This window comes from Nanorana parkeri, unplaced genomic scaffold (genome assembly GCF_000935625.1).
Source record: "Nanorana parkeri isolate BGI_ZX_2015 unplaced genomic scaffold, ASM93562v1 scaffold136, whole genome shotgun sequence".
In the NCBI taxonomy this organism is placed as follows: domain Eukaryota; kingdom Metazoa; phylum Chordata; class Amphibia; order Anura; family Dicroglossidae; genus Nanorana; species Nanorana parkeri.
This window is the reverse complement of record NW_017306404.1, coordinates 2,155,407-2,168,780: the sequence shown is the minus strand read 5'-3', so window position 1 is coordinate 2,168,780 and position 13,374 is coordinate 2,155,407. Positions and strand designations below refer to the sequence as shown.

The following is a 13,374-nucleotide window of genomic DNA, read 5'->3' as shown; positions in this document are numbered from 1 at the left end:
TAACTGTTTTGTACAAGTACCTCCAGCGGTGCAATGGGGAGGCAAGAAAGCACTATGAAGGCAGGGTGAGACACCTTAGGGTGTCTACTTGCTTAACTTCATCTACCAAGGTTACAACTAAATGTCCTTTGTCCCTCCAGAATCATGTTTTTTAAAAAGTGGCCATATGGCTCTTTGGTTGCATGTTCATTATTCATCTCTGTATTGGACTTCATCTCCGAAAGCAAACTGGTTTGTATTTTAAGTTCTTTTCATTTATATAACCAAAAATCTTTATATTTCCTGTAAAAATGTATATTTTAATTTAATGGACCGGAATGATTCACATACCCAACAATGGCAGAGCTGGAAGTTCACAATACTTTGCACAGACTACTGGGCAAACTTCCTGGTTGGCACAGTAGCAGAAAGATGCATAGGCTCAAAATGTATACCATCTCCAGGCAATCTTGATTGTATCCAAGGAGATAACCAAACTAGATACCATCTCTCTCCTAAGTAGTTCTTGGCATTTCTTTTCCAGCCATGATCATAATCTGCTGCATGACCACCAAACCAATCTTTCGTAGTAGCTCCACGGTATAGAAGAATGAAATGAAAAGCGAGGAATGCAAAGCAGAATAGGAATCCCACAATACAAGTATCGGCCACAAAGGCAAATAAGAAGGTTGATGCTTTGACTTGACCTGTGAAAGAGAAGAGCCATTAGAAAATGCTGCATAACACCAGTATAATATTAAGCGGTAGTAAAAGTTTTTGACCACCATAGGCAATAAACACTTAAAAAAGCAAACTTGTAAGTCTGGTTGCAAAACAGAAATACAGAAATCACACAAGAATTAACTGCAATGGCAATTCCATACAAGATAAAACATTTTGTCCTTGCTTTGCCTACAAATTCATTTGAAATATATTTTTTTAAATGGAGGTTCTCAGTGCTTAACTCTCCTTTAAAAAAATGTTAAAAGTCTTGCTCATCTAAAGGTTTTAATAATTTTTGATCCAGAACAAGTATGTAGGTCAGGAGTTCTAAATTTTCATTGACTGCACTAGTTGAATGGTTGTTTAAATTCAAACTATTGATTCAAAGGCTCAGTTATAACTGTTCAATAAGTGCAAGAAATGCCTGCTGATTTTGCCAGAAAGCTTGTGATTGGATAACTTTCTATGCTCTCTGCCTGTGGAGGGTAGAGTAACGCAGAAAGCCGATGCACTGTACACTGGGCACAGGTCAGTTTGGAAATGGGGCTTTTGTAACTAATTCTTTTAAACATTTTTTTTTCACTTAACTTTATGGCTATCACATAGGGGACTAACAAGCCCCCTTTGTGATAGCTAATTTTTAGTGACAAGTCCTCTTTATGAAGTCATCAGGGGTCTTTAAGACCCCTGTCACCTAGGCACCCCCAGAGAAGCTGATGAAGCAAAACACCTGCTTCACCAGCTTCTCTCCGGTTTCTGTACCGGAGAGTGACACTGAATGCAGGAAGTGATGCAATACACATCACTGCCTGCATTCCGAAGAGGAGATCAAACGGAGCTTGTGTACTGAGCTCCGTTTGATCTCCGGCCGCAGAGCTGCTGTGCTGGTCTCGGGCTCACACGGGACACAGCGGAGCTTGTGATCGCAAGCAGCAGCTGCGGCGTAGGGGGGGGGGGCACACCCGCATGCATATTACAAGCGATCGGGCGTCTCTACAGACGCCCGAACGCTTGTATGTAAACAGCCATTGGCAGCTGTTTACATTGCAGGCTGATTTCCCGCTTGTGCGCGCCGCGGGATGGGATGTTTGAAAAAGCCCACCCGCATTCAAGAAGCCGCTGCCCGGCCGTTTAATAAAAAAACGGCCGGACAGCAGGTGGTTAAAGGGAAACAAAATGAGCATGAATTGAAGGAGATATGCAAAGAAAGTTTTTTTGCTTTAACATGCACTTTAAATGTGGCACCAAACTGTCTTGTAGCTCCTTAAAGCAGACTTGCCAACATAAAACAAGAGACGCTAAGGCCTGGTTCACACCTGAACGTTTTGTAGCGCGTTCAACGCTCGAAGAACGCTCTACAAAACGCTCAAACATCTAAATCCCATTGTATTCAATGGGTCTGGTTCACACCTTGCCGTATTTCCGCCCGTACGAACGCGATACAAAACGGCTTACGCCCAAAGAAGTACATGTACTTCTTTGGGGCATTTTGGTCTCGCGTTTTCATTGGGATACAGCCAAGTAGCCCTCGGAAACGGGCGTTTTTCTTGCGCGTTTTTTTTACCTCGAATCGCGGTAAAAACGTGCGACAACGCGCATATTCAATACGCCTAAGTGTGAACCCAGCCTAAGTGCAGGCATCTCCTAAGTGCAGGGATCATCTGAATTATACAAATATTTGATTCCAGGTGTATGCTAAATATAAGCTTTGATTTTTGCACCTATCCAGTGTTGTGCTCCACTCCCTACTGTTCAGTAATCCAAGAACCTCAACAGCCAATGGAGGTGCCAGCACTGGATTATAGCAGGGCATAGCTCCAAATCAAAGCAGATTATGAGGCCTCAGAGAAGTGATTGAATGGTCAGTGGAAGTACGAGAAAGGCCACAGTGCTGAACAGGCTCACATACAAACCACTGCCCTGTCTCTTCCCCGATGGCTTGGTCCAGGCATCTTCCACATAATTCAAGGAACTTTGTTCCTAGATGCATGCCTGCTTCTTCTGGTGGCTGATATGCAAAATGCAGCACATGTAAGAGAAGTAGGGGGCTTCCTTTGCTGGTCTCCTGAAAGTGCTGGTTGCCTAGCTATTTATGGGACATATATAGGTGAGAGATCCAGAATAGGCCTACCTGTAATAAGTGTCAGAGATGTGCAAGAGTTATTATGGCCAATTTACTAAAGGAGATGAGAATCTAACCATGGACTATTTATGGACTCACCTGCACCTGGAGATTTGGTACTTTGCTGGTCAGATTGAAAACTTTGAGGCGCTCCCACAGTTGACCCCTGCCCAGAACCTCCAGGATCTTTAAGTAAATGAGATGAGAGCACTACAAAGTTTATCAGAGACAGAAACAATTTAGTAATTAGTAAAGTGCCCAGGCAAAGCGAAAGCTACTTTATAAATTATTTCTGGATTTGTGAAACTTTATGGTGCTCTCATCTCCTTTACTTAAAGGACCTAGTTGTTGGTCATGGAACATTAGAGAGCTGAGAAAAAAGGTGTTTGGTACCCTGGAGCTCCGATATACTATGTATATCCCTTTGTATTAATTGAAATAGGTCATCTAGGTCAAGTAACCAGAGTTAATGAGCACAAAAAAATGGTAGCAGTGTTCTCAGAGAAGTGGACACTGTTGAAAGATGGTTACTAACAGACCGAGACCTTTTTCTTGTAAAAATATAAAAACTTTATTTGTTACAAAATCTCATATTTATCGCACCCGTAATTAACATTAGAGAGCTGCCTCCACGTGATAAACATCTTAAGACCTATTCTGGATAATTATCAATGTTGGGGTTCAGCTCCCAATTTCTGTATCAGTAACTCCAAAGAGGCCCCAACGTCTGGTTCCTACTTACTACCTGCTACAAGATCACCCAGGAAAAATACAAACATTCCTTAAAGTGGTACTAAAGGCTGGGCAATTTTTTTACCTTAATGCATTCTCTGCATTAAGGCAAAAATGCCCAGCACCTTTCCAAGGTCCTTTTGCTGTCAGCCAATCTGTTGAGAGGAGAGGAGGGGCATGGCTTGCCGCACGCCTTGTATGTCTATGGATGCACACAGCTAGGTGCGGGCATAGGCGGGTGTGAGCATACACGGGTGTCTCCTCGGCAGCCAGCTAGCTAACTGAGGGATACACCTGCATCGGGTAGAGCGGTTTGGAGGACAAGCTGGAGAACACAGAAGAGCAGTTTAAAGAAGACACCAAAATAAAACGAAGGTTAAATATCACTTTAGGTGTCACCTAGACACTCAGAGGTTTAGTAGGGAAAGGCCCTTTAAACCCAAATTAATAGATGGCAGCAATCTAATGGCAAGTTGTGTTCTGTTTACAAAAGTTTTAACAGAAAAAATCCTTATGTGTTTTGTGCTCTAATATTATCAGTGCAAGTTTCATCCAAAATATTTATTCTTGAGTTACAGTGAATCGTAGACAGAAAACAAAAATGTAATATTTACCTAAAATCAACATCATCCAAGGCATAAATAGGAGAAAGAAGCTGTGAAGGCCGAATCCCTCATGAAGTAGATCTATAAATATTTCAGCATTAAGAATGGTGACAAGAAGTAGTGCCAACCACCCATGCAGCAGAGCACATAGGAAATATCTGTAGTTGGAGAAGCCAACACACTTTCCAAGTAATGTGCAGTGGTGATCACGCCGAAGGACACACACATTGCAGGTATAGCAGTGATGGCATCTCGGGGGAATGTGCGTCTGGCAGGCATAGCAATATCTTAAAAGAGAACAAAAAATCAAAATCATGCAGTTTAACAGTAGCTTTTGAATTTGAATGCCTTTACATATAAACAAGTCAAAATCATTACTGTGAATTTATACAAGTAAATACTGTTTGTGCCAATTTGATTTATTTCAACATTATATTGAACCCTGGTCCTATTATTTTCTTATGCTTAAGACTATATACAAATATACCTGAACATGCAGCCCTGTAACTCTGTTGAATTTGCCTTAAAATGTTAAATACAAATATACCAAAACTGAATTTACACACATAAAAGTGCAATAAAAGAGTTCAAAAGCCTAATTTTGTAATTGGTCCCATTGCCGGAAACCAGCACTGAAAGAAATATCGGGGCTGCTATTGCGGATCTTCTGAAAATGCCAGTTGCCTGGCTGTCTCTGGCTTCAGTACTTTGCTTGTAGAGCAGTAAAGTCAGAACTCCAAACCTGCATATTTGGCAAACAGTGACTTATATTGTACTACAATGTGACATATAATGTGCTGCATTTTCAGAAGGAGAAAATCAGCAACGGTGGCCTCCACACTTACTCTGTGCAAATTTCCTTTAAAGCTGAACTCCGGGACAAGCACATAATATCTTAATACAGGTGCCATGTGTATTCTTAGTTGAATCTTGGTGCCCTTTATGTATTTCTTCCAGATCTGTGTGGGGAATTTCCTGTAATTTAGACCCGTCACTGCTGCTCTTTCCTTGTGCAGGGCAGCTGGTACTGTAGTTTTTTGCAGGCAGCCTGTAGTAGGTGAGCCTGCTAGGTCACTTCCACAGCTGTGCTCTATGCACAGGATATGTATACAAGATAGTATCTAGGTTTGTAAAGGAATTTGTTGCACACAAAGTATTTTTTATCCATTTTGAAATATATTTAAATGATATTTTAATATATTAAATTTAAGTTCACTTTTAAAGGAAAACTATTGTAAAACTTTTTTCCGTTGCCTATGGGGTAGAACTATGGGGTAACCTTTTTATCCCATAGTTCTCTTTAAGGTCTCGGGAGGACATATACTAATGTCCTCTCATGACCCAAAGCTCAGTTTATAGCGAGCTACAGCTTGCTATATACTGAGAGCTGCGAAGCCGGGACGGATCCCGACAATACAGTCGAGATCCACCCAGCTAGCTGATTGACAGCGGGCTCTGCCTATCTAGAGACAGAGCCAGCTGTGCCTGCCCCCTCCCCCGTCCATTCCTCCAGTCACCACTGGAGGATCGGACAGGGGAGGGGGGAAACCCTGCCGGGAGCTGTGACTGACAGTCACCACTCTCTGCAGGGAGATGATCAGCTCTAACTATGAGGATGAGTGAAAATCCCTCACCTCCTAGTCCTAATTTAACTGTCTCTGTCCGTCTATCCATCATATTTACAATACCAGTCAAAAGTTTTAGAACACCTCCATTTTTCCAGTTTTTATTAAAATTTAAGCAGTTTAATGTCTCAATGTACTCTGAAAATAAAGCATAGAACAAATAAACAATTAGACATCCAAAAGAAATCATGGAATAGTTTTCTTTAACGTTCCCACAAATGTGTTGCACTTCTAGGTTGCTTTGCTTTCACTCTTCTGTCCAGTTCATCCCAAACCAGCTCGATGGGGTTTAAGTCTGGAGACTGTGCTGGCTATTTCATGATTTGAAGCCTACCGGTTATTCATTGGACTTGAAATGCATACATTTCAATAAAAACTGGAAAAATGGGGGTGTTCTAAAACCTTTGACAAGTAGTGTATGTTTACACCAAGCTGTCCAAAAGTGTGATAGGTGATTTGCAACAATTTCTTAAAAACGTCAGAGTTTTTTTTTAACAGAGTTCAAACTACTTGGAACTATAATTACTTTAATAAACACTTTTCTTGATCTAGTTCAGACCAACAGCATTGGGCTGCTTTGTTACCCAACACAGTTTCAACTAGGGATGGACCGATACTGGTACTCGTACTTGCCCAAAATGCCTCGATACTTAACCCAATAGTGGAACTTGTGCAAAAAAGAAAGGGGAACATAATGGAGTTACGCCAGAACAATATTAATATATAGTATACCAGTCCCCAGGGTTTCAGCAAAACTATTCGAAAAATGGATTGTCCCCAAATTATAGAAATCCCTTATTCGGAGCTGGTTCAGTAAACAGGTAGAAAGATATATAATATTATCAAATTGAATATTTAAATCGTAGAAAAACTTAAACAATACATCCACAACAAAACATTTAAATACAATTAAAAAACTTCCCTTGGGTAAACAGTGGTTAAAGAATCACGTGTGCTAACAACTTCCCTGGACACTCACCAAAGCTCATCCCGCACATTAGTCTCGGCAGTAGCATTGTGTAGCTGGGCTTCGAAGTGCGGAGACGGAGCGCAGCCGGTTCGGATGTTGGTCTGAGTCTAGCTGCATCGGATGTTACATCAATCCAGCAGAGATTGAGAGAAAAAACGATCGGACGACAGTTTGCGCTATTTACACAGCCTGTGGATCCAATACGGCACCTGGAAAACTTCCCACCGTCGAGACTCCTGCACCTGCATCTACCTTTCCGCCTTGTTCACTGTGCGGCCGCACACACATATATGGAAGTGCTTTTGGGATAGCTCTCAAATTTGAAATTCAAGCCCGAGGGCTAGATAGAGTCCCAAGCAGGGGAAAAGGGAAGGGCGCTTACATTTTTTAGCCCTGTTCACATATCCCTATCTCTGGATCCCAACTACTACCACTGGATACGCTTATTGAAGCAAATTAAATCATTCAGCGCTGTGGGACTCGAGCAGGACAGTCTCTCCCCGAGCTACATGAGCTGTGAGTAACTTGGGATACTCTGTATCCGTACATGAATTACATTGTATGTATCTGCTCTAACCTTTCATGCCACATTAGTTGGCCTGCAGATCATTCATGATTCTTTAACCACTGTTTACCCAAGGGAAGTTTTTTAATTGTTTTTAAATGTTTTGTTGTGGATGTATTGTTTAAGTTTTTCTACGATTAAATATTCAATTTGATAATATTATATATCTTTCTACCTGTTTACTGAACCAGCTCCGAATAACGGATTTCTATAATTTGGGGACAATCCATTTTTCCAATAATGGAACTTCCAGTCAGAGGGAGATTCACTCTGACCAGCAGTGCCACGAGGGAGCATGGAGCTGGCTTTCCGGTCCAATCAGGAAGCCGGACAGCGGGTCATGACCCTCCTCCTGATTGGCTAGAAAGACGGCTTCATTTGTCGCTAGGCAGCCTGGCTTCCTGACTAATCAGGAAGCCGGGCGACACGTCATGATCCACCTCCCTGATTAGCTAGGAAGCTGGGTTCACGCTGCCTAACAACACTACAAGGCAGCTTGCCTTCCTGACCAATCAGTAAGCCAGGCTGCCTTGCAGTGTCACGAGGGAGACTAAAGCTGGTGTTCTTTGGATAGTACACCGGCTTCCCAGGCAATTAGGAAGCCTGGCCCATGGTACCTCGGGATGCCGGTATTAGTATTCGGTATTGGCGAGTACCCCAAAAAATATTGGTACTCGTGCTAGATACCGAAATACCGGTATTGGTGCATCTCTAGTTTCAACATAAGGATAAGGCAAATAGACTTATTTCATATTGTTTACTTTTACACAATGCTGTGTTGGTGCGAGCTAGAAAAATGTGCAGTGTATTACAATGTGCTGTAATGTTTTACCTAGTGCTGCAGCGTATACAATAATAGCACATACAATAAGTTAACCGCACATAGCAGAACAGCACAACTTAAAAACACATGCCTGCATGTGGGCTTTTTTCCGCATGCTAGCTATGGTGTGAATGGTTCCCAGCCTGGTGGGAAAGTAAACACTCCTTTCCTTTACTCTGCTATAAAGGCAGGGATTTTGTAGGTTTATAGGTTGAACTCGGTAGACTTGTGTCTTTTTCAACCTGACTAACTATGTAACTATGTAGGTATATTATCCTTTAACTAAGCCAGTTGCAGTAACCTGAGCAAATCTATTTGGTTGCTCTGGTTTTCTGCTGTCTGAAAATGTGTTCGTTTGCAGATTACCAAAACTATTTGCTAGTCAGGTTGTCAGACCTACACCCACTAATGTCATGTTCTAACCCATGACTGTCTCTAGAAAATATTGGTATATTTTACCGTTAGTAGAGGATAGCTGCCAACTACTCCCAATCTCTCGTAATTCCTGAAAATCTTCCCCTGGAATAATATTTTCAGTATTATGTAGGTTGTACTCAAAATTATTCAAACCCCATTGCAAACCACGTTAATTTGCAAAATTTACAGACTTTCAGTTGTTTGCAATGAACAAATCAAACAAAAGCAATTGAAATAGGTCAACACAATGAATCTTTCAAGCGGTTTCACCAAATTCAACTGAAAATGCAACTTTTAATTTTTAATACTAGTTTTAAAAGCCTCTGCTTTTAATACTAAGTCACTGAACTGCAACAAGTTTGCAGCAGGTAAAATTAGAATGTGGTTAGCAATAGAAATCTACTCATTTCTTTCACTATAGGTTTCTTGTAATCTCTGCCTTGAAATATGTTCTGCTGTAGGAGAAACTGCCACAACTAGGAGGCATTTGTCACCCGTTTAGATATACTTAGATAAACTACAAATCGCGTGATGCATCTGTCTCTGAGTCATGCCTGTGGCTGTGAGAATCTTGCAATGCCCAGGGGTGTGAAAATTTAAAAAAAAATACTTGTCCAAGGACTAAAGCGGGGGCCCAATCTACTTGTCCTTCATGACAATACTTGTCCTGATACAAATTTTTTTTTAACCAAAACCGTATTTGGCAGTGCCAAGTCGTGCTTCTCATTGGTCAGCGTGGTCAGGTGACCGCGCTGACCAATGAGTGTTTGCAATTTGTGAGCAAAATTTAGAATGCATGGCACAGGTACAGATAGTAGACCCATACTGGCGGACGGACCATTCACCGCATAGCAGGGAGGGAGAGGGGGCCAGATTTGTGTGGCTAATTCTATTTTCCAAAATTAGTTGGGAAAGTGAATTTACCCTTTAGGCCTGGTGCAGACTTGGGCGATCGTGTGTGTTTGCATACAGCGTTTGCTGCACGGCCCCATTTCAATGGGGCTACATCTGTGTGCAATCGCTGAAAAAAGATACATGGACCTTTTTTCGTGACACGCACCGTGCAGTTTTCAACCCTGATTATGGGGGTATTGCAGCGGGAAACCACGCAATCTGCCTGGCGTGACTGGGGTGCCATTCTGAAATAATGGCACTGCCAGCGCAATCGGCGGTGGTATGCGATTCTGTGACCGCCTGGCCATCCGCATGATTGCCGCGCGGTCACAGATCGCCCACACACACACACACAACGCCCTATGCATGTGTTTATTTGCATGCAGATGGCGGGGGCAGTGGGGTTGGTTTTAATTTTTATTTACTTTGTAAACATTTTTATTTATAATCTTCATTTATTTTATTATTTTTACTTTATCGCCTTTTTATTTTTTTACATCTCTAATAATTTCCATATTTTATTATTTGTTGTTTTTTAAATTTTTAGTTGTTATTTATTTTGACTATTTTTTTCACACTTAAATTGCTTTGGAGGCGACAGGTTCTCTTTATTGACCTTGTCACCTGCAATACGGGAGTAAGTACACAGCACTGTGCTCGTTCTCCTGTGATAGGGTGCAGCGTCCTGTGTCAGTTCTCTCACGGAGCAGAACGGGCGTTCACTGCTGTTCCCTAATCTGATCTAATTTGCCGTGGTCTCAGGTCCCCCAGAAGAGCAGGGGACCCCAAAAACCACAGCAGAAAGGGAGACAAAGGGGTGTAGAGAAAGGCAGCCGAGAGCGCTAACAGAGGCAGCGGCTGGGGACACGGCCAGAGAAAGAGAGGAGAGGGGGAGTGAGAATCAGGCTGATTACAAATGAACTTGGATGGCTGTACAGCCGATCAATATCACCTGTACGAAATGGCTCCCCTCTACATTTAGCCATGCTGCCTGCCCAAAGCAGAGCAGGGCTAAATGTAGAAAAAAAACTACTCGCCCGGCACCCGAAACTGCATGTCCCGGGCATCGGGCGATAAGAATTCCACACCCCTAAATGCCTCAAGAGATTTGTAGTTCCACAACAGCTAGAGGGACGTTCTGGGTTAGACCCACTGTCAAATTTTGATTGGTCTGGTTCACCCTTCCGTTTGTACTGGTAACCATTGTTACCAGCCCAGTATGGGAGATTTCCTCTAACTTTCTGTTGCATATCTGGGATAGGAAGTGAGAGAAAATTTACCTAATGATAGACAGACATCAAAATAAATAATGCTGGCAGGGGTAATTAACCCTTCCCTGCACTATCCAAAACAAACTTTTGGCTATACATACACTTTAATCCAGCACATTCATCTGCGAGCATACTGATTGATACAAGGTAAAATGCAGGACATTGCTGGTAGCAAGATCCTTATTTTTAAGTAGTCTGTATGCATGTAAAGTTTGTGCAAACAGTGACAAGCATACACTGAAGGGCATACACCGACCCTATTAAACGCTGTCGGCTGACATGTCAATATCAACAATGTGTACCCAGCACCTGTGCTGCCGATTACACACACTTGATGCTGACATGTGAATGAATTGTTCATGTGCCGGCGCAGCGCCGACATGTAAAAATTTGTGATATGCCTGGCTTTGGTGTGAAAAATTTGACAGTGCCGACGGCACAATGGAGAGGCGAATTCTTGGCCCAACAGCTTTGGTTCATAAAGGGAATGCCCGCGCCACAACTGCTGCCATTGATTGGGGCAAGGGGGTGGGGGGGGGTTATCAATAGTGATGGGCTCGGGCATGTTCGCAAGCGCCTCGTGCCGAGCCCGCCAGGAAGCCGTCAGAGCGCAGGGCCAATCACAGGCACTGAGACATGTTCCCGGTCCGCAGCTGCAGAGATCAGGAAATGTCTCAGTGCCTGTGATTGGCCCTGCACGCTGACAGCTTCCTGGCGGGCTTGGCACAAGGCGCTTGTGAACACGCCCGAGCCCATCACTAGTGGTCAGTTTTGAACGTTGGACAAACTCTGGTGAACTTGGTTTACACCAAGCCCAGTCTCATCTCTGGTCAACATCAAGTGTCATCAGCAGCAGTGTTGGCTGCACATTGTTAATATTGACATGTCAGCCCTGGGCAGCAGCTAGTAGGGTCCATGTACACTTGTAAGGCCCCTCTCCCACAGGCTGATCAGGAGTGGAATTGTGCACAGATCTGCTGCTGATCAGAGCAGTATGATGTCACCGTAGTGACACTCGTGTCCATGCAGTTTTTTCTTCCATCTTGCAATGGAGGAAAGAACTAAAACTGCCAGACCCCATGTTGGTCTATGGGGTATCTGTTTACATCAGATTGCACCGGATCTGGCGCGATCAAGTCAGGCGAAACGGATGTTGTGCAGCTATCAGCTAGTATTGAAAAGGAGTGGGCTGTGCAATGAATTCAGCATGTGGCAGCCATACTACAAATATCTGACAGAAAACAGCACATATGATACTCACACCCATCCTTGGCCCACATTGTCATGTTCCAGGAAGACACCTGCGATAGTAGAGTTACTCCACACAAACTTCACCATGTTCCCCACCACATTGAACAGGAGGTAGGATGAGAGCAGTAGCAGAGGGATCTGTGCACTGCTTGGGTTAGATAGGATGACATAAAGCATCTCCAGCGCCACAGAGGACACCAGTATACATGTCCCGCACACAGGTACCACCACTGCAGGATCCCATCGGCTCATCTGCAAAACACAGTCACGATTTATAACAATCATCGGCCCTATCATGAAGGCATACAATGTATGGAACGTACAGAATTACCTTCACCAATATGAATTGTATCACACGAGGACTTTCACTGACAGCACCGAGCACACTACAACTCTGTCACAATACAGCCTTACAAAGCAGGAAGTCATTATTGGCAAATACAAAACGGGGCCACACCTACACTCTCTTCTATTGGACAATAACACTCTCCTTTTGCTGATGTACGTTATAGCTAACCAATCGTCACTTGTCAGCTCCTTTAGCCCGCCCTGCACATGCCTGATCACTCCTCTTCAGCCAATCACGGAGAGAGGATACGAGAAATAGGCGGTATAGCTGTGGCGGTTACCTGATTTGTAACATGCCATGGTAACCTGGTTATGTTGTGAATGACCTATACAGCTTGTACACATACATTGAGGCTGCATTCACACTCAGCATTTCTTGCGTGTATATGAGCGTTTTAAAGCATCTTGCAAGCGTTTTTGCACATGTTGTTTACTTTTCTGACCATGTTCTATGTTAGGCCAATAAATTTAGGGTGAAACATGGTCAGATCACAATTCTCTGCCCTCCTGTAGCCACACCATGTATCTGAATCGCCGGATTCTTCTAGCCGTAGGCTGGTGTGGATTTCTTAATTTGACGTGGCTGTGCCCACACAGCTGCGTCGTCCATTCACAAGTCCTTTGACATGATCTGTGAATCAGTGGCGGAACTATTGCCATAGCGACCCAGGCTACTACTATAGGACCTGGGGCACATGGGGGCCCAGCCAAGACCAGGAACACAGGGGCCTCCCTGATGCCATGCAGGACAGCTGGATCGCTATGGCATCGCACGCTCCAAGACAGTCACTGGCGGCTGTGAGGAGGAACTGACAACCTGTCGGCGATCTGTGCAGCAGCGCGTTCCTCATAGCCGCTGCTGAGTCAGTGACGGCCAGCAGCTGGGGTAGAGGAGGCGCAGCCTGGCACGGCAGTGGCGCTGGTGGAGGTGCCAAAGTAGGTCAGGGCCCGCCGGCAATGGTGGGGGAGGCCGGGGCGTGGCCAAGGCCCAACAGCAAGCGGATCGGGGCTGAAAGGTAAGAGGTGTACAGGGAAAGGGACCCCATCCA

General features: G+C 43.8%; 1 protein-coding gene across 1 annotated transcript; it reads right to left on the bottom strand.

Moving 5' to 3' along the window:
* Positions 1-294: 294 nt before the first annotated feature.
* ZDHHC24 (zinc finger DHHC-type containing 24) lies at positions 295-12,404 on the bottom strand. Its single transcript, XM_018553968.1, has 4 exons — positions 12,309-12,404; positions 11,988-12,229; positions 4,171-4,448; positions 295-686 (listed from the first exon to the last, which is right to left on the bottom strand). The coding sequence occupies exons 2-4, from the start codon at positions 12,227-12,229 to the stop codon at positions 373-375; spliced, it is 834 nt and encodes a 277-aa protein (XP_018409470.1). The 5' UTR covers positions 12,309-12,404; the 3' UTR covers positions 295-372.
* Between the last annotated feature and the right edge of the window lie 970 nt (positions 12,405-13,374).